Genomic DNA, 24,383 nt, shown 5'->3' on the forward strand with positions numbered 1-24,383 from the left:
ACGCAGACAACCTAACTAACAAGTCAAGAAAACAAAAGCCTGGCTGCCCAACTACTCTGTCCAGTGGAACAAATACAAAAGTGGCAACCACCCCTTACCTAGTGCAGCTTAACAAAGTTCAACCGACATGAGGGCCCCCCCCTTCTTACCTGTCCCAACGCAGGGCATATACACTAGATTATGTCAAACCGAGATGAACAAACTCTAAGGTTCCAATGGGCTTTAGGAGCAAACAAACATGGAACTGGCGAGTGCGACACAGAGCCTGAAGTGCGTTAGACACAGCTGTTTAATAGGACAGCAGAGGAGTGTGATTGGTGGAGGCAGAGCCAGGGAATCAGCAGCTGACAAATGAAGCCAAGGTGGGTTGGGGAAGCAGGTAATGGCTCTGATCAACAGCAGATGCGGTAGTTGGGAGATGATTGGGGTGGTTAAGCAGATAATTATTCTGACAATTATTAGTTCATGTATGTATATTTTTTTATATAGTTTATGTACAGATGGGGGTAAGGGCTAAAGGTGCTTCGGTGAATTTAGGTGCTTATGCATTTTTATTTAAAAACAACAGTTTCTCCACAGTATACGGTTTCAGGCGGTTTCTCTTTTTGGAAACTATCTCCCCAGCTTCAGAAAACACCCTCTCGCAGGGCACAGAGGATGCTGGTGTTGCCAGGTACCGCTTTGCCAGGTGGTACACGTTTGGGTATATGGCTTTGTGTGTCATCAAGTACACCAGAGGGTCCTGTGACTGTTCAAGTGGAGGGGCTGACGGATAGCGCTGCACCTCCATTATGGCATCAGCAGTAGCATTCCTGGATGCTCTTGCATCTTCAGCGTTCCTGTCCAACAGCTTCCACAGGTCAATGACTGAAAACGAAACATTAAATAAAGTTTAGTCCGCACGTGAATTAATACAGATAAATCTATTGATCCAAATTCTATAATTTTTGTTTTTGATGCAGCTGGTTCTGGCTGTGCTCTTGAAGTAGATGGCGGCTCCTCTTCATGCGGTGCATTCCGCAACAATGCCGCACACAGCCGACTCGGCATTTGCAGGGCTTTGGAATACGAGCGTTTTAAATCTTGGATCCAGTAATTAAGATAACAGGAAGACGCTTGTGGTTTCTATTCCACTGAGTTCATGATTCAGAATTCTGTTGAGGTTTATGCCAAGGTGTTTCGCCATTCAGCATTTTTATCAGGGGTATTATTTTTGATCCCGACACTCTGTTTTCATTTGAGAACTCTACAGTGGCAGCATGAAAAGCTGACAGCGTCTCTATACACGGGGATGCACACTCGTGCATGCAGTCAAAGGGTGCAAATCTGTGGACAAAGTGATCAGAGCAGCTGCCACTGCGTCCCTCTGCTCATAAAAGCGCTGCAGCAACTCATTGGTGCTATTCCATCTCGCGTCTGCCTCAATTTTTTAGTTTTGTGACAGGACGGCCCATTTGCAACTGGATCTGCTGCAGCTTCCCTTTTGCTGTGGCGCTTGACTTAAAATAGGTGACCATCCGCCTCGTTTTTGATCTGATACCAGCCCAGGAGTAGCATCCATGGACTTCTTCACAATTAAGTTCAGTGCGTGTGCGAGGCAGACGGCATGCCGCACCTGCAGGATATTTGCCGCAGCGATCATATTTGCTGCTTCATCAGTCACCAAACAATTCACCTTCTCTTCCAGAGCGCATTCTCTTAAAAGCTCTCGAGCATGTCCAGCGATGTTCTCTGCTGTGTGACTGATAGAAAAAGTGTAAAGTGTAAAGATTCCAATGTATAATACAGGCTCATTGTTGTGTTTCTGATTTGAAGTTTAGTATCATTTTACACACCCAAATCTAGATTGATTGCTCCTGAACAGTTACAGAAGCGCAGTGAAGGGTGAAACTTACACTTAATATTGCCTGGAACAGCAAACATTATACCCACTCACCTGGTGGACACGTCATCACAGCGGCCCTACCGGCTTCATCTTCATGTTTGGCTCGGTAATGCCTGACAGTTTCACAAAATAATGTGATAATTCCACGTTATTACGTCAAAATTATCACGAAATAACGTGAAAATGAACTTACGAACTGGAGTTTCAGCAATGCGCTTCCGCAAAGCAACTTGACCCCAACTGAACATGCCGCCATATTGGAGTCTGGGGGCCTGGCTGGCTGGGTCAGGCTCGCATCTTTCCTCCACGGCGCATGCGCGTTGAGCAGAGGGAGGAGCGCAGAGGCTGGAGGAGGAGGTCCGCTGCGACAAGACACGCTGCAGCTAGCTATCTACCTACCTACTTGACAACAACGCCGTAGAAAGGTGTCGGTGTCTGTTTTTCTCTATTTTTTTTCCCACACGTAAACGGCGGCATGTTCGCTGTAAGAGTAGTGGTGTGCCGAAAGCTCCGCAGGTAACCTCTTCTCTATTGACGTTGACACCGCCGAGGCAGCCAGCCTCCTATCTGTCTGTCTGTCTGTCTGTCCCCACCGTTTACTTAGCGCCAGCGTGACAGATTGGTAGACGGTTTACAAGTCCACATTCAGCCAATTCTTACGTGCTCGGTTTTATTTATACACCATTAAAATAATAGACCCCACGCTGGCTGGCTGGCTGGCTGCGTCTGGATGCGCATTAAAACGTAGCGAGGTGTTTAAAATGTGATACTGTTTATGCATTTTACGGGGAGGCTTTTATGAACTTGTTTGTGGAAGCATGCGCCTCCGCCACGCAGGGAAAGCAGACACCGCCTTGACCCCGGCGGGGAGGGGGAGGTGAGGAAAGGTCACCTCGCTTAGCGTGGAAAGAACGCACGGCACGTTTTTCAAGAGTGACTTTGAAGAATTTACGACGCCCCCCGCGTCCGCCTCCGCCTTCGCCTCCCTGCGGGGGTCGCGCCACCTGTTAAATTCAGTCGGACCCCGATGAATACGAGGTGCAAATTTTGAAGCCCTATAAGTTGAAGGGGGCCCGTGTCCTTTCCCCACGCAGTGTCAGTGTCGGAGTTGGCACCGGGAGGATGACCATCCAGAATGGGCCCGTGGCACCTGGCAGGGAGCGCTGCCCGCCAGGGCACAAGAGGACCGGCCTGAGGTGGGACCTGTCACCGCTGGAGATCAGGGCGGCCACGGAGGACCTCATCAACAGGGTGAAGAGGGTCTACGATGACGTCGGAGCCCTGAAGATCGAAAATGTTTCGGTGGAAAACACACTGAAAGCCGTGGCCAATGCCAAGCTGGACTATGCATGTGAGTCCTGCAAGAGTTGGTGATTATTTGTGTGTGTGTGTGTGTGTGTGTGTGTGTGTGTGTGTGTGTGTGTGTGTGTGTGTGTGTGTGTGTGTGTGTGCATTGGTTTCATTATTAAAGGCCCAACTTTTGAGTGTGGATAGCAAGAAAGCTGTTTTGGGAAATGAGAGAGCTACATATAGAGCTGTGTGATTTGATTATAGCTAATAATTAAAACTCATGCGCATTATCAACTGCTTTTACAGAAATTATAGTTTATTAAAAATTAGATTTCTGCCCTCAGCCTTTAATACATCTTTGTTTGTTTGTTGTTTTTCTGATTACAGATCACATTGTTTTGCCATTATTGCATTTCCTTCTTTTAAATTCTAGCTTCCCCCCCCCTTCATGCACAATTTTCTTTCTATTCTTTTCACTATTTAGTAACAGTCCACATTTTATTAGATTTACCAGATGAAACAAATATTGTTGGATGTTGAAAGTTGTGTTTATGCTGTCCTGTCTTTGTGTGTGTGTGTCTGTTTTTTTCGGTTCCACCAGCATCGCGCCACGTCCTTGATTTCCCTCAGTACGTCTGTCCGTCCAAAGAAGTTAGAACGGCGAGCACAGAGGCGGACAAGAAACTGTCCGAGTTTGACGTGGAGATTAGTATGAGGGAAGACGTGTTCAAGCGAATCACTGTCTTGCAGGTACCTTTTTTTGCATATTAAGTGAAACATCGCAGTTGTTACAAAGTCTGCTGCTTGTTATGTAAGCGGGCGTCAAGCTTATAAAGAATAATGAGACAAGCTCATCCGACACAAAAGTGCGGTGAAAATCTGATGCATTAACACATTGGTTGTCAGTGATGGATTATTTTCACCCTGCCTGTCGGCCAGAGGGCAGCTAATGATGTGTGAGGACTGAAGTGTTTTATATTAAGACCAAGGGATACTGTATCATCCTTTGACCCCGTCACTGCGACTAATTTGTCTCCAGAAAGAAATTTTAACTGCACCCAACCGGCGCTTGCCAATTCTCTACCTTATTGTCACACAGGACTGCCCGATATGTTAAGCTGTTGGGTAAGAAAAACAGGGACTAATAGTTTGTTTTACAAAACGTCTTTTCCAGGAAAAGTTTCAAGACAACCTCTCGCCTCAAGAAAAGAGATTCTTGGACAGACTCGTGACACTCGGAAAGCGGAAAGGATTGCATCTGTCGAAAGATGTGCAGGAGGTAATTAAATATGTGATTCGGGTTTTCATTTCAAGGCAATTTGCTGATGTTGACGTTTGTAAATATTACGTTTAATCGTAGCAGCAAAACTTTGTCGATGTTGCCGGGCTTTTTATCCTGGTCTCACAAGGGCTCAACTTGACATGTTTACATAACACCCCAGCAGTATTGTAAATTGTAAATGTTATATGCCTGTTTATTCTTTACATTTTTCTAGCAATGGAAACCACTTGGGTTTTATTTTAGACTACTAGTTGTTTATTCCAGTATGTTGTCTACTTGTTGTTTTTATTTTAAACAACAGGAAAAGAGAAACTTGGTCCAATGTCCTCACTTAATTCATATTATTCACTATTTTTCATTCTTTTTTTCATTTCTAGGAAATAAAAAGAACGTCAAAGCTCATTAGTGATCTCTCCATCGAGTTTAACAAGAATCTGAACGAGGACAACACTTTCCTTGTTTTTTCCGAGCAGGAATTGGGTGAGTCCGAATGATGTACCGATATCATTCTGGTTGCCGGTCTGACATAATGGGCAAAGTTTTGGAATTCATGCTGTCCTCCCCCATAGGTGGACTTGCTGACAGCTACCTCAACGGGCTGGATAAGACGGCAGATGGGCGGTATAGAGTGACTCTTGAATATCCCCATTACTACCCGCTGATGAAGAGGTGTCACAATCCCGAGACCAGGAGGAAGATGGAAACTGCTTTCCACAGCAGATGTAAAGAGGTAACTGGAGTCAGATTACACATCTGTGTATTCCACTCTCTTGGAATACACAGAATAATTCCAATATACTTGGGATATTCAGTATTATCTTCACTTATGTACTTTCAAAAATCAGATTGCAAAGAAGAAGTACAAGGAGGGATACATTTATTATCTGTTTGTTACCTCACAATGTACAGTACTGCTGACAATTTAGGCCAACTATTATAAGTCGAGGTGTTTACTGTGTGCTGAAGTACGCGCTGTATCAAGCGATATCAAGTTGCAGCTACTGCACACTGTCTAGTAATTTATCCTGCAGCTGCTTCACATCAGAAGCGTACACATGGCAAAGCAACCAGTGTGTCTGTGTGCTTAACTATAAATAAGTGCCAGTGTTGCTTTTTTTGGTGTACTTTTTACATGAAAATGTTGCCATTTTAACACCCGTGAACTGAAATGATCAGAATTGTAACTTTCAAGGAGTAAAATGAGGCAGATCTGCATCTCTCATTCAACAAGCTTTGCCTTTTTTGTTTTTTTTTTTAGGTAAACACGCCGATTCTTGAAGAGTTGATACAACTGAGGGCAAGAGTCGCAGACTTACTTGGTTACAGCAGCCACGCCAACTATGTGCTGGAAGTTAACATGGCTAAGAATGCCAGAAATGTGTCTGACTTTTTAGGTATGATGCCTCTTGACATCTCGTCTCACTTTGCACACAAATAAAAAAGACATCCGTGTCATTCGGGACGAGGACTCGTGTCACTCGGTGGCTGCTCAACACAATAAATCTCGCGCGGCAGGCATGTCGTGGGAAGTCGATACTAAAATACCCTGAAGGGAGAAATACTACACCTCATGTGTGTTGAGTGTGGCATAGTGTATAACCGGACGGCATTCCTATAGCATGTTGTTACATAGGAGTTTGTTACGACACAAGCGGTTTGAGTTGCACATGTTGTGAAGTGCAAAAGGCCAGCGAGTGCATGCCGGTATATTTTCAATGTTGTGTCTGTGTTACGCAATTTATGTACAAGAAGCCGCGAGAAATCCCCTCTGCAACGGCCTGCTTTCAATTTTCAGACGCTTTCCACGAAAGACTGAAGCCCATCGGAGCCAAAGAGAGGAGATACATCCTGGCGCTGAAGAAGAGGGAGTGCCTGATGAAGGGCCTCCAGTTTGACGGCCGCATCGACGCCTGGGACCTGCCGTACTACATGAACCAGGTGGAGCAGTGCAAGTTTGCCGTCAACAAGGACAAGCTGATCGAGTACTTCCCGCTCGGCGTGGTGACGGAGGGCCTGCTGGCCATCTACCAGCAGCTGCTGGGTGTCCGCTTCGCCGAGGTGGAGCACGCTCACGTGTGGCACGAGGGCGTCAGGCTTTTCTCGGTGCAGGACGCCGAAACGGGAGAGGAGATCGGCCTGTTCTACCTGGACCTGCATCCCAGGTAGGGAATTTGTCCCGTTGGGGTGAAGAAAGCGATACGGTGTGAGGACTCTGCGTATAAAGCGAATGGTCGGCTGAAGGATCCCAACTTGGTTTTTGTTTTGGAAGCGAATCTTAGTCTCTATTTTTTTCAAAAGTCAATGCAATACGTAACCTTTCAAAGTGGGTTCCCTGTCCGTCTACTGTTCCATTCGGCTCATCAGTTGACCCGGGATTGACATTTGTCACATTTGCAATGTGACGCCTTTTGCCCCACCAGGGAAGGAAAGTACGGCCACGCAGCCTGCTTCGGCCTGCAGCCTGGCTGCAAAGGACCCGATGGGAAGCGCAGACTCCCGGTGGCAGCCATGGTGGCAAACTTCACCAAGCCCAGGAAGGGCTGGCCCTCCCTACTCCAGCACCACGAGGTGGAGACCTACTTCCACGAGTTTGGCCATGTTATGCACGAGATCTGTTCCAAGGTGGGCGTCGCTACGTGCACGACACAACGTGAAGATCCATCAGGTGTGAGCGGATTCACGGAGCTTCGTCCTTGTTTGTGTCAGACGGCTTTCTCAGAGTTCAGCGGAACCCAGGTGGAGACGGACTTTGTGGAGGTGCCGTCCCAGATGCTTGAGAACTGGGTGTGGGAGAAGGAGCCTCTGAGAAGAATGTCCCGACACTACAAAGACGGCACAGCGATCCCTGACAGCATGCTTGACAAGCTGATAGCTTCCAGAGTGGCCAACACAGGTCAGGAAACCTTTAGGTTGCTGTCGTTTTGAAACGATATCGGTGCAAGAACCGGGACTTAAAACAAACTTGGCGTGTTATTCTCAGGACTGATGAACCTGCGGCAGGTCGTCCTCAGCAAAGTGGACCAGACGCTGCACAGCAGCTCCCATGCAGACACGTCTGAGGTGTTTGCAACGCTCTTCCAGGACATCCTGGGTGTACCAGCCACACCAGGTCAGTGGGAGCTTCTCAGAAAAGTGCTTCACTCAGATATGTGTCATTTCCGTGTATGAAATGCATCAAGTACGTGCTCTATTTCAGAGTGGATGTTGCTGAGTTACAGCGAAAAAAAAACATTGAGACGCTCTAATAGAAAAAGTATTTTTATCTGAAGGCACCAACATGACAGCCAGTTTCGGCCACTTGGCTGGAGGATATGACGGTCAATACTACGGCTACCTGTGGAGCGAAGTCTACTCCATGGACATGTATTTCAGCCGGTTCAAAAAGGAGGGCATCATGAATCCAAAGGTTAGTTAGGCACTATTTGAAATTATTTTTTAAAAATTCGTTTTTTGTGTCTGTGTCCAGTTTGGAAATAAAGTACATGTCTTCTTTTGGAAGGTTGGAAGGGAGTACAAGACGGTGATTCTGGAAGCTGGCGGCTCAGTGGATGGAATGGACATGCTGAAGACATTTCTTGGACGCAGCCCATGCCAGGATGCCTTCTTTCAATGCAAAGGACTAAATAAGACTCAAGAAACACCAAAGATATAGATAAATGAAACCTTTATGGCTAGATTTCACACAGCCGTTTATGATGGTCTCTGTGCAGATTTGCTCTGCAGAGAATGTCTTTGCCGAGGGATTTGTTTTACAAAATAAAATTATTTTTGAACTGTAGGGTATTTTTAAATAGATTATGATTCACTATTATGATAGGAAAATAGAAAACAGTGGAACTTTTCCTAGTAATAAGACGTGTTATATACAGAATTTATGTACAAATGTGTCATATTAATATAATATAAATATCTGTCTGTCAAATGAGGCTGGTGTGGCTGTTTTATTGCTTCATATACACAAACATCCGGGTTTTGCCCCGTTTATGTGCAGCTGTGTACATTCTTAATTACTGTAACGGAAGTAAGTAAGTTACAGGGCAATGTGCACGAGGGGGCGATAGAGGACAAAAATTGTGGCTTGTGTGTGACTTTACGCCGAAAATATAAAGTGTTTAGTTTGTATGTGGCTGGGAATATTTCATTCCTCCCGCAAAACTAACACCTAACCCAGGTCGGATATTTATACAAGTAGCTTATTTATTCCCCAAAAGATACCCACTAGTTAATTTTAATATATGTTTCTATTTTTTTCACCTCGGTTTGTAGTCTGAAGTAGAGAGAGAAAAAAAAAATCGTTTCCGGAACCGCCGTTTAAAGAGGGAAACGTCGAATTCGTGGATTGGGGGAAGGAAAAAGCACATTGGTAGTGAGCGTCTGGGCTGGTGAGATAGTGGCAGCATCATCATCATCATCGACGGCGCGGCTGGGAAGGCGACTTGTGGCGGACAGCCCACTGGCTCTGTGTGCACACACAGAGGTCGCGGCGAAGAGAGACCTACCGCTTCGTGCTGGTCGTCAAGCTCCCGTGTAGCTTCACTCGACTCGCCGTACGCTCAAACGGAAAAAGGAGATTATGACTGAAAACACCTGGCTGCGCCACACTTTGGACAAATAAGGTTTCGCTCCGCCGGAGGTCGGTGGCATTTTCCCCTATTTTTTTTTTTTTTTTTTGCATTTCCTTGCTGAATGTCGTGGACATTTTGGATTTTTTTTTTATTGCCTCCGTGTAACAAAGTCTTACTAATTAATGGCAATTTCCCCCGTGTCGTCGCCTTTTGTTAACCAACTGAAGTAACGACCGGTGGAGAGACGCCTTTAGCACTTTTCGAAACAAGTGGGGCGACGGCGTTTGTCAACTTGAGGATGTGTATACAGGGCCAGCTCGCTCTCTAAGTGGGCAGCGTTCACGCTAGCTAACAGCTAGCACTAGCGAAACCAAATAGGAGCCAGTTAATGTCCTCTTCTCGACTCACATTCTGGATAGTAGCACACCTCTGATGACCCGGACGTCTGTAAACGAGACGCTGACTCTACGGTAATTTAGGTAAGTGTGTGTTGTTGTTTTTTCCAATGCGTGCGTGAGAGAAAGTTGCTGCTTCTTGCCCTTTGGGCCCCCCCACAACATCATGCTAACGCCGCGGTTAGCTCCGGCGTAGTGTCGGTGGAGGGTCCCATCCTGCTGGTGTCCCACCAGCTTGAATATCGACCACAATTCAGCTCCTGGAAACGCTAAACACAACCGGCCAACAGCTTCCAAAATAACACAAAGCGCTTGGCGGTGATAGCCACTATGGTTGTTGTTGTTTGTGCTGCTGGGTGATGCTGGGTGTAAAATAAGCGGGGGTTTTCCAAGCAGCTGTCCCTATTTTATTCGGAGGGTTTCCCCGTCAACAGCTGTACATGGCTGCTCAATTGTCCCGCTGCATCCTCTGCGCAGAGCAAACGTTAACCGATATAAAGTATCTCGGCGGTTACACGTCAGTGCATCTATAAATCGATAGTGCTCTCATTTCACTGGCAGAGGTGTGTGTGTGTGAGTATATGTGTTTCAGTCCTTAACGATGCAGCCGCAGTGCATCGGCTGCTGCGGAAGGTGCATCTTTTGTTGGCGAGCACCTTCACCGCTCCGACGCACGGACGGAGGGATTAGCGGCGCTGGACTCTCACCATATCGGCTCTTTTCATTTTCTCACCACTTCGCTAATCAGATTAGCATCTCGATTTAACTGCGATGTAATTTAATCCTGTTGAGATCGGGTGATAGATGGCGGGGCTAATCTAGGGGATTGTGTATTTTCAAGGGGGTGGGGGTGCAGAAAGGGGATATCAGCACACTACACATCCGGTTGTCAACTTGATTTTTTTTTTTTCCCCCCCTTTCGTCAAGATGAATCACGTCATTAGGGCAATGATTGACATATGCGGGTAAAGTCCCAGCGACGCTCTGAGGTGAATAAAATCCTGTTCAACATGGCATGAATTCCTTCCTGATCAAATAGCTGCTGCACCTGAAGCCTCTCTGGGTTTAACACGCCACCATCGCTGTATAGCACATGGATGGAGAGGGTTAGGGTTGGGGCGGGGGCAATCTTTTAAGATTATTACTTCCAAAAATGAAGCAATACTTGACCCGGCTGTTGACCCCTGTAACTGCATGCGCTGGCTGTTTCACACTGTCACATTGTGTGCCGGGACAATGTGGCAGTGTCAAGACGCTGATGGCACGCACGCTTGGATAAACGTCTCTGTAAATGTCCTCCTGCTCGCTCGACTAAACACTGAGGGTGGGGGGGGGGGGGGGGGGGAGTGATCGTGGCGTTGTAAAACTTTATCTGACCGCGCCATCGCAAGCGCGGCTTGGCGTAATAAAAATGCATCGAAGGACGTCGCAGATGGATGGACGGGCCGGCGATTTGTCTCTGACAGTCGTGATTAGCCACGATTTGAGGGACGGCTGTTTATAGGTCACTGACTTGCCATTGACAACAACATTGACTGGTGAGACGCCGAAGAGGAGATTTCACATGAACGTTGCCTGCTGCTTGTTGTGCAGTTTTGGGTTTGACCTCTTTTTTTTTTTTTTTTTTTTTTTTGTTCCACGTTCTTTGGACGTTTGTTTTATAAAACCTTATCTGCAAAGTCAAACACATGGATTCAAGTCCAATGTGCACCACCTCCCCCCCATAAAAAGCCAATGCAAAAATAGTTTTTCAGTTTCATCTCTAATAATCTTGGTCAAGTGTAATTTGCAGAACCTCATTTATACTTCTGGTTGGACTCCTGAGACATTCCTGTGGCTCACTAGTTTTTCCCTAATAGGAAAATCCTTTTGCATCACCTTAAAATCGCTTCTCCTCTTTACATTCACATCCCGACTAAGTTTCTCTGTCAACGCGGCAAAAACCGGGCCTGGCCGTAATGAGACGCTCTCATTACACCTGCGGCACGGAAACCAGGAGAAAGCCACGCAGCAGTATATGAGTAATGTGTAAACAGGATGGTGTTGACGTGGACAAAAGCCGTGTGTTGGGTGACTTAACAATCATGTGACGAGTCGGAGGCGACGGTGTTGAGCGAACCTTGCGAGGGAATGATTCAACCGTGCGTACTGACGCAGCAGCAGCGAGTCAGGAGACGTGCCAAGTTGTATTTTGTGTGTTTGGCTTTGCAGCGGTTGCTGTGCAAGGAGGGACTTTGTCGCTCTAAAGTGGCAAAAAGGATCTTTATCTTGTGTGGTTTTTTTTTTGTTGAGCGTTCTTTATGTTGCCACGGTAACCCGATAAAACCATCTGTCGCGGTGGGTTCAAACGGTGTCTAAATAGTTGCAGACGGTGAGAGTGGGAAACAGTCAGGTGTGTTTTGCGGTGAAGCAAAATATGTTTTGCGTCGAATGTTGCATCTGTTACAGGCGTCAACAAAAAACTTGATAGATATTTCACAAGGTAACATTTAAAATTCATTACAACAGAGCTTCAAACCTTCCTTTCCACACCTAGTTGTTAGTTTTTTGTTTTTTTTCCTAGTCAGCACTATAGACTGTAACTCCGCGTCTCAACAAAACCCGACAGGTTTTTTTTGTAGCTCGTAGCCCCTGGGTCCCTCCCTCCCTGCTCCTTAGTAGCAGGTGCACGCATAGCCGGAATTTTTTGCAAGTGTTTATTTGACAGCGGTGCCACAGGAGGTTGAGTGGGTCGGTCGTCCACTGTTTACAATGTCAGAGATGCGATCTTTAAACTCTTTAAACTACTTTGTTTGCTTAGAGCAGGGGTGTCAGATTCAAAATACACAGTGGGGCCAAAATTTTCAAACTTGGGACGGAGTCGCGGGCCAACATTGACAGTTATTGAAAAAAGATCTTCCACCGGATAGAACGGCAAATATTTTTATATCGATTCCAAACAAGTTTTGCTTCAACCTGAATATGGAACAAGCAAAGCTTAATGCTACACAATAATAAAAAAACACACATGCAAAATGGCATTTAAAAAAAAAAACCCTCATCAAAATAAATACAATGTATATTAAAATCGTATGGCCTTCTGATTTAAATTCCAACGGTAACCTTTTTCCACTGGCTGATAATGCACTTAAAAATGAAAAAAACAGCTACAACCCAATTAAGTCATTATAATATCCTTCAATGAACATCCTGTCCTGATTGACGAATTGCCAAAATACCAGCAGAGCATTCTGGGATGTGTAGTTTTAGCGTTGCATGTGCTGTATAGTACAGACGGGCCAGCAGCGATTTTTGTATTGGCCTCGCGGGCCAAGTATAATTACATATAATTGTAAGTATGTGTCAAACTTTGGCCCATGTCACTGCAACAGCACTGCCTCGCTGTGAAACTGTCTGTTGGTATGGTGGGTTAAGATAAGCCTGATTTTGTGTGTGTGTGTGTGTGTGTGTGTGTGTGTGTGTGTGTGTGTGTGTGTGTGTGTGTGTGTGTGTGTGTGTGTGTGTGTGTGTGTGTGTGTGTGTGTGTGTGTGTGTGTGTCACTAGATGTCTGGCGTCTTTCGGCTATCTGTAAAAAAAGAAAATTGTCATGGCTGCCAGACTTTACAGTTCACAGCCAGACAAGGAAGGTGTGTCCCAATTGTTTGGTCAGGTACAAAGTTAAGACACTGTGATTGTGAGCCGTCACTTCCCACGTTCAGTCATGAACTTTGCCCTTGCGGTCGAGCACTTCATGTTGAAATATGGGTCAGCCATGAAGGAGGAGGCAGCAGCAGCACTCTTTTTTTTTTTCTTTTCTTTTTTTTTCCCCTTTCTCCTTCAGTTTATTGCCAACGATCTGTGGAGATTCCATGGATGAGCAACTTCCCTTGGGCCAGTGGATTTTATTAAGGGATTTTCTTTTTTTTGTTCGGCGGTTGTGTCACTTTTTAAAGGCTCGGTCGTTTGTTAAAGCCAAGCCAGTCCTGAGCTGATATTTATAGTTTACGTTCAGTCTTGTTTCCAAAGAATGTCAATGGTACTACTTTTGTGAACAGAAAAAAACAAAACAAAAAAAAGTTTTGAATTACGCGTCGTGGTGTACGAGCTGTAGTTTCTCCCAGTTTACTTGCTCTTTACCCACTTCTCCTTTGCTTACAAGTAAAGGAGAAGTACAGAAGTGCAACAACAAATCTAAACCGCATCTTAGCACAGCAGTTGTATTAGGAACTTAACATTATGTCATTTGAATTTTGGCATTTCCCAGTTTCAGCTCACATCCCTTGAAACCGAACCAAATGACAGGAATAGCTCATAAGTCAACATCAATCATCTCTAAAGCGTAACCATTATGTACAATGCACTTTGCCAGTGTGTCTTATTATTAAGGGCGTATTCACACCTGCCCTGTTTGGTTCGGACTAAACCAAACCAAAAAAAGATACATTGGATTTTGGTCCGGACCAGAGAACGCAAACTAAAGCACTCTCCTGGTGTGAATACGCCCTAACGTTAACAATAATGTAGTACGCGTGTATGGCAGTGAATTTCCCAGAAGTGGGGAAAGAATCATCCTTCTTTTGTTTGCTCCACTTCTTAGAGAGTGTGTGCTGCTAAGTCACTTCTTTGTGGAAAGCGACACCTCTCCCGGGACGGTGACAACACCCCCAGCCAGGTGTCGTTTTGCCTTGTGAGACCACCTCGTGTCCATTTTGCTTCCGGCCCCTACAATAAAACCTTACTGACACTGAGGGCTTCGCATCAGGCTGGAAAACCGAAGACTTGAAAAGCTGTTCGGCCGAGACAGTTGATCTAAAGTGTGGTATAGTATGGGATATATGGTACGGTATAATTGCACATCTGAAATCAAACATTACTGCTAATTGCATTTGTGAGTCCCATCATTTAAGCAACTGGTAAAAGCTTTGCTGCAATCCACTGTTTCTACATTTCTCTTTGGCCAAGAGTGTTCAACACTGCCTTTCCAATTAATACAGAACATCCATTAGAACCATAGGCACTCATAATGATTTCATAAGGAACACTGAATGCAATTAGGCCCTCCTTTGCGTCGGATAGATAAGCGTTCAAGTGTGCGTTAGGCAGAAACGTCCATTAAAAGCCACGCTTTTATATTTCGTTGAAATGAATTGCCTGCGTCAGTGACCCAGTTATGTGGAAAAGAAAACAAGCGTCTTCTTCATGCAGTCTTGCAGTATGTAAGTAAAGCCAAATCTTTCTTTAGATGGCGTTCAAGTCTGGCAGTCATGTAACCCATAGCAGCACCCATAGCAGCATCTTTGCATATATCCCATCCAATCTCTCCCGGGGGGCGGGGGGTTGCAATAATTAGATCAGTTGCTTGCATAAAAATAAACATAGCTGCAAAACCTGTGCGGAGATGAACCACATCTTGGCTAAAACTGCCTTTATTTGTGTTTTTAAAGGAATGAATATGTTGTCCGAAGTTTATTTTGTAACGCATTGATGCTGTATCTTAAAAAACGAGGCACGCTAACTTGCGGTAAATGCGTTACCCCGAGTACAACACCCGGGACTCCAGTGCGTTTCAACGCTCCCTATTCTGTATCACAGCAACGCAAGAAGCCGGCTAGAAGGCAGTGGTCAGTAAGACCCAATTACTCTTTGATCTTAAATAACAACAACTTATTTTCTCAGTCCATAAAAAAAAAGAAGTGAATGGAGGAGGAGTAAGTGGCGGTTTTGACCTGATGAATCGATTCTGTTCCCTGCTTTTACTCTCAGCGACGATGAAACGCACACTCGATACAAACAGCAGCTGCTCACGGCCTGCATTAGACATTGGACAACAGCGTTCAGCGGATGGGGGCGGGAACACTTCAGCCCTGCCATGGTGAAAGTGGTATGACTAAAACCTAATTAGCCCAGTAATTAAAATAAACAAGATTACCGCCGTTGCAAACAAGGAAGGGACTCAATCAGCTGCCTCGCTGTTCTGATCTCGAGGGTGCATGTTGGTCCCCTCCTAAAACAGTCACTGTTTGCTTGAGTCACACCGCATCTATAACATCCATCCATCCAATACTAAAATCATTGCCACATTGCATGGAATGTAAATCGTTTTTTAAAGGTATATCGCAAAAGTGTCACGGAAACAATTTTTTTTTTGCATTTTCACGTCACCGGACGTAACATACGTGGTCACATGACCAGTTCACTTCAAGTGGAAAATGTCGCATCACGTTTGGACGGAGGAGGAGACGGAATATTTTTTATGCAAGTCATCAAAGAGGAAAATATAACAAGCGTTCTTGACAGCAAACAACATTGAAATGCAGATTTATCGCACAAAGTTGGGTCTCTCGCGGGACAAGATTTTACGAGAATTCCGTCTTATGTGCTTCACACCATTCAATGGAAACACCTGCAAATCGCAATTGCACTCTGCACTGAATTATTAGAAATCTTGCTTCTTTTTTTTTTTCTTTTTTTTTTGCCAAAAGCTGCCATGGAAACGCAGCTAGCGTGCGACGGAGGCAACTTCTCTTTTGGGAGAATGCAGCGCCGCACGGGTTGAGGAGAAAAGGCCCCCGAGGAGAAAGTAGAGCAGAAACTAATAGGTGTCGGGGCCGCCCAATGTGTTTACAGCTGATTGGAAGATCCTATGAATAAGTCAAAATTTCTCCCTCTCTCCCTCCCTTTCTCCATGTCCCCTCTGTGCCTCTTCTATCCCTCCCACTTTCTCTCTCTCTCTCTCTCTCTCTCTCTCACCCTCTATCTATAGCGCCATTGTTCTCAATGAGGATGGAAGTGGGATGATCCTGTCTTTTAGCCCATTCTGCCTCTCAGATTAGCTGCCAAGGCTAATGCTTGTTCCAGTCGTCGCAACATTCGCAATCCTCCTCAGCCGTTCTCAGGTTCTCCTGCAGATAATCAGCGTAGCCGTTACTTTAAAGAAAAAGGCACCCAGGTGGAGAGTTTAACAGGTTTAAGTCGCCTTTGTTGAAAAAGAAGCTCCACGTTATCTGCGCCCCCTTCGTTACGTCCTCGGGCAAAAAAAAAAAAGAAAAAAGAAAAGGCTGAAGTAGGATCGGGCTATTTCAGGGTATCCTCATTTTAATGAATTTGTCTCTGTGGTGCTTTATTATTTCTTGCTGACGACTCTATTAAAAAGAAAGGAAGAAGCCAAGGGAGATGGACTTAATGGTCCGCATTTGCAAAAGCAGTTACCGCGGTCGCGCGAGACGCGGAGGGCGGTGACGGCAGAGGGCTTTTGACCTAAATTTGAATGCTAATTTACATGCACCATGAAATATGTAAAAATCTTGCAGGGGCTTACTTTAATCCGATGATCTGGTTTGTATTTTGGCAGTTTTCCAGCGCTGCTCATTAGGGATTAGGATCCCGATATGCAACAGAATGTTTGACATCAGACTTCTGTGACGACTGCAGAAATGTTTGACTGCAGCCGCACCGCTCACCTTGATTTACCTTTTCTGACTTCTGCGTCAACATTATCACTATAACTGCGTTGTACAGGTTCCCCCCCCCCCCCCCCCCCCGTTTCAATTAGTTGACCACTTACCCAGATATTACATTATCATTTGAAATCCAGTTCTCGCCGTGCAGCTTCGGGACTTTTTTTTTTGGCATTCTGGTTGTTTCACTTCTATTATTGCGTTTTGTCTCAGATGCTGTTGTGGCTGCTGAGCGGTTTGAACCAACGAGCGTTTTGGCGGAACTCTTTGTCTATTTCCTACTCTGCCTTTGCTCAATGCTCAACTGGAATTGGAAGCGCCCACTATGTGTGAACAGTTGTCTTCTGGCTGGTCCCGGACGATACATTAGAGAAGGATTATCCATTAATGCTCAGTTATATAGCGTCGCTCATGGTCCGATGCTTCACCGCTTCAGACTAATGAATAAAATTGGCTGTGGGCGGCAATGTAATGACGCTTCATCTCATTACTTTGCGTGTTGTTTGTTACTGTTTGCAATGCTGATTTCCTTCTGTGTGTGTGTGTGTGTTTCCTTAGGTAAGCAGATTGCTGCTGTTTGGCCTCTTATCTGCCATCCACTTGGATTCAGGCGCTTAAGTCCTAAATGACAAGGTATGTAATCCATCAGGGTCCCCCTGTAATGTCCCAACGCTATCGATTCTCTACCGCTCGCCCCGGCGTTATCACTTTGCATTGCCGCCGCCGCCGCCGCCGCTATCTTGTGGTTCCCGCGGCAATTTGTTCCCGAGATTAGGATTTTATTTCGGCGGAAGCGAATTTGCGCACAAGGGCTGCGGCTGCGGCTCTCATAGAATGGATGACGCAGAAGATGGGTCCTAAGTCTCAACACGAAACACTGAGAGGGCCCAACCCTTTCTCTCCCCAGGCCAAAATACACGGCACATGTGCCAAAGTACATGTTCCCAATATTAAAAACGAAAAAACAAATCCAAATTAGCAAAGCACTGTAGGTTATGCTTCTTGATAAAAGTACTGGATAAGAAATCTATCTCCTTCCATCACTGCCCTATTCTCCAGAAATACAGGATCTTAAGTTTTGATCCTTTTAAAAAGATTTAAACGTGCTTTTCCTGCATAAGATCCTGCATGGAATTGCTCCACCACCCTTTTGGGGGGGGGGTTCGTCATGTTGAGATCCAGCAGCAGTGGGAGAATAACCAGAGCCTCCACTGGAGGTGACTGCGCAGTTCCACATACACAAACAGCCTTCACTCATCAGGTGTCATCCGTCAAAGGTACTGAGGTCTGGAAGGAGGTTCCAGCTCCAATAAGAGATTGTGACCCATTTAACACTTTTAAAAGTCAATCTAAAAAGTGGCTGAGAAGAAACCAGATCTGTCAGCACTCATTTTAAATTGAAGCCTTTACGTGTCCTCTCAGTGTTCTTTGTTACTTTGTTAGCGTCAGTTGGCCAGATCTTCATCGTATTGTTAATTTATTGTATTTTTCATTTGTATCAATGTTATTTCTTCTGACCTGCCAGGGACTGCAGAAGGAAAGTAGCCTTTGGCTAATTCTGGCATACTTACATTTACATGTTCATTAATATGCACTGTCCCTTTTAAGAAAAAAAAAAAAAAAAAACTTAGATCCCCTTAAATATAAAGAAGACTAGGTTAGCCTAGCCAACTGCTTTGCGCTGCATTTCTGAGTTCACTGCTGAAGTATACGCACTCTCAAGAGCATCACAAGTTAAACCCACCGATACTGAATTTCTCTCTTTTGCTCTCACACACACACACACACACACACACACTCACACTCACACAAAGCTTGCACAATATGCCGTTTGTGTGCCTGCGTGCATTTCATTCCCCCCCCCCCCAATTCTTCCCGTCTCGCGCCTTCAACACGCTGACTAAGGCCGACGTCTAGACGCCCCCCCCCCCCCATCAAGAAAAAAAAAAAAAAAAAAAAAATCAAGTCTGTTAGTCTGCGAGGCACAAACCCCGGTGCAGTTGTGCTGCGACCTGAATAGTGGGGGTGGTATCAGATCAGATGGCAGGAGGCCTTGTTTGCGCGGCGGCAGGAACAAGTTTATCTCTCAGACCTGGAATATTTGAGAAATGCAACCCCCCCCAACCCACCCCACTTTTTTTTTTTTTTTTTTTCCTGTTTGCCGTTCTCGTCGGACTGCTTTCACGGCCGCTCTGTTTGCGTAACTTTGACGCCGCTGCAGGCTTTGCATTGATCCGCGCTTAATACCTCACGCTCTGAAACGGTAAGGTCAACAAATGAGCCTCAAGTTCTCACGTATTTTTTTTATTTATTTATTTTTTGTCCAGGATGTTGATTTTTCTCTCCTTGGTCCGTCCTCTCGTTAACCCCCCACCTCACCACCGCAAACTGAACCCGCCGCGTGCGCCTCTTGCAGCGCACGCTAGCAAGCCACGGTTAGCCACTTTGAAAGAGCTTTTCATGAGAAGACTTTTTGACTTTAACGAGGCTTTATGGGAACGCGATCCTCTTCCCCCGTTCTCCACGAGGGGCTGACGGGGGGGGGGGAATGAAAACGCGGCTGTTTGTCGGCATGGATACACGCCTCTGACCTGAATGTGTCTGACCTGGTTATTGAGACTTGGCAACGCGCGTCTCACTCTCCGCGCTTTCTCCGCGCCCCATCGCTCACACGAGGGAGCGCACAACAGACACCATTGTTTCGGATACGTCGTCGTGCCCGTCACTTTTTCTGCCCCGCCTGAGAGAGCTCCTGCTCTCTCAGGAAAGTGAAAGGAGAAGCTCTGGTACAGTGGATCACTGGGTCGGTTCCTTCTCTCGCGTGTCACAGTCCAAAAATACCCTTCAAAGTTCCAATTCAATTCCTGCAGCCAGCGTGTCATGCGGGAGCCCATCCCTTCTCCTCCAACCTGATGAGCACCAAAGATCGACGCCAATCGTGCGCAGGCCCGCCGACTCGGCAGTTGCGCAGCGAAGAGTCCAGGTGGCAGTTTGTCTGACGTAGAGGTTGTTTCAGCCTCTTGAGTTCTCCTCGCGCCTCGTCACGAGAACCCAAAAGCAGAAGCAGGGAATTTGATTCAGTCGCTAAACTACGAACGCCGGCTCAAGAACTGTACGTTTGGTGGGTGTAATGTCGTTGCCACGGCTGCTCAGATGATTCTCAAGGGGCCCCTATTTAACTGGATCTCATATTTAATTAAGAACTTCCAGGCAGAAGGGCTGGTTGAGCGGACTTCTATAAATAACCAGGGCTCTCACATTCTTTGGGGGGCTTAGTGAGGGAAGCTGCTCTGGGAAACAATTCCGGGTTTTTTATTTCTCCCCCCCCCCCGTTTTAACAAGGGCAGCATATCGTCGTGTCATATGGTCTTTCATATGGTTTGCGCTGTTGTAACCCGGCGCACCATTTTTTTTTAAACCCCTTGAAATCATCTGGTGGGGGTTGAGGGGAACCTGCACGACAATGGGGAGAATCTCTGCTGTCACATTCAAGCACAGCATTTTTTTTTTTTTTTTTAACATTAGCCACATGTGACCACCTCATGACCGCCTGCTGCGCGCCGTGATGTTTAACCCAACCGGCGGAAACATTTTGTTCGCTGTCCCTCAGCGTCATTTCAGCGTGCAGCCGCCATCCACTCTGATCTCTTCAGCTGCGGCCGTTGCACTCGTAGCCCTTGCTTCTCGAGGCTCTGGTTCCTTTTCCCCCTCCTGGTTCCTTCTTCGCCGTCGTGGTTGACGTGCGGAGGGAGCCCGGCGGTTTGCAGCGTACGCCTGAAATGTCCCGGGCAGATTAACGGAGGTTCGGCCCAGGGAGCCGAAACCCGAGCGACCCCCGGCTGTCGTGCGGAGTTAATGTAAATCATTTCGCGGCCTAATGCGAGTCACAATGCGGCTTCTGAGAACAGAGATCGCGCCGCCAAAGGGCGAGGGTAGAGGATGAAGTGGGGAAAACGAGAAGATGGGACGATGGAGACGTTGGGTGAGGATGGGCCTCGTGCTTTGCCACTGATGGCGGCTTGCTTCAAACTGATAAAGCTGCTGGTTCATTTGATAAAGTCTCTCTCTCTCTCTCTCTCTCTCTCTCTCTCTCTCTCTCTCTCTCTACCCCCTAACCTCCGCCTCTCAAGCAATCACCCCTTATCAACAATCAAGTCTCTTCCTCTGCTGCACTAAATACACCAAAATAAATGACAGAGTCCATCAATAGAAAATACGTATTTGCACTGTTTTTTTTTTCTTTGTTTTTTTTGTGCTTGGGAGTAGCCCATTTTAAAGTGGAGTAAAAAAAAATAGTGTCTGGTGAGCGCTTGCAGCACAGGATAACCTTTTGCACACCTTAGCAGAACCGACGTCTTGATGTCGCCAGGATGTGGCTTCGAGAGACGCATTTAGTCCTCCTCGTCACGGCTTGCGGTCGCAGTTGCGATCGCGAAGCTCGGCGTCTGCCGGCGAGCGTCGACTCTGCAGCACATTTTCAGCTGGCAAGCGGCGCGACGCGATGCGACGCAGCTCTTCATTTCAGGTGTCTGTGAATCATCTTTCCCATTGGAAGCGGCTAATTAGCCTGCATTAGCCTGGGTTTGCCCGGGTCAAGCATTTTTACACAAATATGATTTTTAATGGCTGGTAATGAAATGTATAATAATACGTTATTATTGGCTATTGTGGAATATATATATATACATATATATATGTATATATATATATATGTATATATATATATATTTTTATATATATATATATATATACATTTTATTTTTTTATTTTTTCTTCTGTCTCTTAATTGCATTTCCTTGACGTCTTAGTGACCGATGAATGTAGATTTCACAATTGCTTAACCACAGCTTCTTTTGTTTATCTGATGAGGAAGCACCTCATGGAGGAATCGGGTACGAAGCATCGTTTTATTTTGCTGCTCACGTGTTTGTTGTCAAGCCGACGCAAGCAGTGCCCACGCCTCGGCCAGGTATGCGAATAAACCTGCCGCCAGGTCCAAGAGCGGTAGCGTTGGATGGTGGCACCAATCAGGGCACCAGGAGCCACTCACCTCCATGAGCAATTGATCTTTTGTCTAATAATGACGCCATTCGGTAGCTAGAAGAGGGGAAAGCCAGAGAATGAGGAAGAACCGGTCGAGACCTGGAAGCTTTGTTCTCGTCCAAGTCGCTTAATTTCTTTGTCTCGGTGGTTGTTTCCGAGGGCAGATCGTCGGGAGCCTCGCGCTAAAGGTCGCAGGACAAACGGGGCTATTGATTCCCCGACATAAATAGCGTTACCACCCCTCGGAGGCCGACTCGTCTTGCCCCCTCCCCGTGTGGAGTCGGCGCTCTCGGGAGGCCGTGACATTCTGACAGGAAGTAAGCTGTCGGCCGCGGCTCGGTTCCCAGAGAGAGAGAGAGAGAGAGAGAGCGCTTCTAATAGCACTGAAACTTTTGTGTTTGAGCCATATTGATTCCCCGTCCGCCCCGCCAGCGCAGCCAAAAGAGGCGGTGAGCGTCGTCACGCCTGTGGCCGGGCAGCGCTCGTCCTGCCGTCACTCTCGCCCAAGCCTCGCAGTGAACGTGCGAGACGGTCGCTCGCCGCCGTGACGACAAGCAGAACAAGAGGCCGTCTCGTGCGTCCGCACCTCGTGCACACACATACACAAAACGTGCGGCGCAGGCTTTACTACTCTTCCGCAGCCAAAGGATGCAGAAGCCATGTGGCTGTTGTGTCATAGAGCTGAAAAAAAAAATCACAGTTTTGTTCTAACAGTAATTACCCGAAATCAAAATAATCAGCAATTATGTGTCGCATCAGGTCCCAACCTGAGCATTTAGAGCCGACTTTAGGACAACCTTTTGACTCGTTGGCCACAGTGGGTTGTAAAGTTTGACCCAGCAGCGGGATGGATGGAGTGTTTTGGTGACCCACCTCAAAGGAGAAAAAAATACATCATGCAGATCATGTAGAAAACCTGCTTTTAATGTCTATTGAAAAGGAACAAAAGCAAAGTTACAACAAAGTGTGCGTTTGCAGCCCCAAACATTTAGCTCTTTATTGAAACGACTCTTGAAACACTGAAAAGAAAAACATGGACGAGATACAGTAATTTTATGACTTACTATTAATTAAGTAAGTCATCTTATCATTTCTTCAAATTCGGTGGGCCGGCTTGAAAAGCTGAACGGGCCGGGCCGTAGTTTGCCCATGCCTGACTTGGAGCATTTAGTAAAACTAAATCAAGTCACCTGCGTGTGCCTGATTCCAATAATCCAACAAATTGGGATTTTAGTTGGCGGCAGTCAATTTCCATTTGTGCTGCGACTCACTTCTTTCAGGCCGTCCCCTCAGCAGTGCACTCAAGTAAAGCAGTTTCTAACCTAATAATGCCAATAATTGTATTTAAAAAAAAAACACACACACACACAAAAGCTCATATTTTGAAAATATCTGTATTGTCCCTTTATAAAGCCCGAGACTCTCATCCTGCATGTTATTCCATTACTGTTCCTGAAGTTTACGTTTTTTTGCTTTGAGTTTCAACAATGCTATTGTTCTTGAAGGTTTCAGAAAGTCATTACTTTGGTGTTGTGACACCAGTAGTGAAACGGCAGTTTGAGTAATCGGTTTACCGCGTTATACTGTCGAGCAAGCCCCGACTTACTCTTATGCGGGGGGGAATGCGTGTGGCCTTCTCTGAAACGCGGAGACACGAGTCTTGTGAGTGCGGTCGGCGCGGAGCAGAAAATTGGCCAGATTCTGGAGGAGGAGGGGGGGGGGAAGGGGGGGGGGGGCTTTGTACTTGCCACGGATCAGATTACCTCCCCTCATTTCTCCTCCGATTCAAAGAAAAACAATCCGGGTTTTGTTTCCTCGTGTCATGTAAACCCCTCGGACCCGGGAACACCGGTGAGAACCAAAACCGACGGGGGCAGCCAAAACTGGAACTACAGGTTCCGCAGCGCCGCGCGGCCTGCTGCAGACACCGACGACTGACTTAACACTAAATCCGGCGTAATCTACCCGACGCTTCCTATTGATTAGTTTCAGTCGGCGTCGGCGCGTCTTATGGTAAGTCATCATCGCTGAGCTTCCTCTGTGAGGCCTCGTCGACCACCGGTCGGCCCACGGATGAAGCGAGCGGACACGGGTATTAGTCACTCGCTGAACTGCTTTCCCTCTTAACCGAAGATCCCTCAGTAATGTTAAGAGGAAGCTTCTCTTCAGCTGCAGCCGATAGACGCTGCCGCTGATGAAAGTCTCAAAAGGAGATCCGACTTGGAATTTCAGAACCGTTGTCTGAAATTTTTCAGATACTTTGTTTTTTTTGATACTGTACCTTGTTTTGAACGTCATATTGACCACCAGTTCAGTTGAATGGTGCATGTACTGCAGTGACTAGTAGTCCCAAATGTACCTGGACTTGCAACATGCAACAGACGTTTTCCTCCACTGCTGTTTTTACAGTAGTTTGTCCTCTCAAATGTTTCTTTTGAACAGCTTTGAAGGAGTCCAGGATTTGTCCTGAATGCTTCTCTATGGAT

General features: G+C 46.3%; 2 protein-coding genes across 5 annotated transcripts in view; both read left to right on the top strand.

Annotated features, from left to right (window-relative positions):
* The first annotated feature begins 532 nt into the window (after window positions 1-532).
* Window positions 533-8,383, top strand: nln (neurolysin (metallopeptidase M3 family)). Of its 2 annotated transcripts, none has more exons than XM_076029437.1 (13): window positions 533-859; window positions 2,980-3,236; window positions 3,777-3,925; window positions 4,350-4,454; window positions 4,835-4,937; window positions 5,027-5,187; window positions 5,716-5,851; window positions 6,253-6,619; window positions 6,878-7,079; window positions 7,164-7,350; window positions 7,438-7,566; window positions 7,727-7,863; window positions 7,957-8,383. In XM_076029437.1, the coding sequence occupies exons 1-13, from the start codon at window positions 792-794 to the stop codon at window positions 8,107-8,109; spliced, it is 2,154 nt and encodes a 717-aa protein (XP_075885552.1). In that variant the 5' UTR covers window positions 533-791; the 3' UTR covers window positions 8,110-8,383. The 2 variants fall into 2 exon arrangements, with proteins under 2 accessions (XP_075885552.1, XP_075885554.1); XM_076029439.1 differs by lacking the exon at window positions 533-859 and adding an exon at window positions 1,759-2,401.
* Window positions 8,384-8,765: 382 nt separating this feature from the next.
* erbin (erbb2 interacting protein) overlaps window positions 8,766-24,383 on the top strand; it is a 47,556-nt gene continuing 31,938 nt past the window's right edge. Inside the window, exons 1-3 of one of the 3 annotated variants that reach the window (XM_076029425.1) lie at window positions 8,768-9,501; window positions 17,413-17,487; window positions 20,476-20,711. The gene's annotated coding sequence lies outside the window, so the exon portion shown is untranslated. Of the gene's footprint in view, window positions 9,502-17,412; window positions 17,488-20,475; window positions 20,712-24,383 lie in introns of all 3 variants that reach the window. The other 2 variants (XM_076029426.1, XM_076029424.1) reach the window with 2 other exon arrangements.

This window comes from Nelusetta ayraudi, unplaced genomic scaffold, assembly GCF_046127955.1.
Source record: "Nelusetta ayraudi isolate G7.1 ecotype Tasmania unplaced genomic scaffold, CSIRO-AGI_Nayr_v1 ptg000026l, whole genome shotgun sequence".
NCBI classification, from domain to species: Eukaryota; Metazoa; Chordata; class Actinopteri; order Tetraodontiformes; family Monacanthidae; genus Nelusetta; species Nelusetta ayraudi.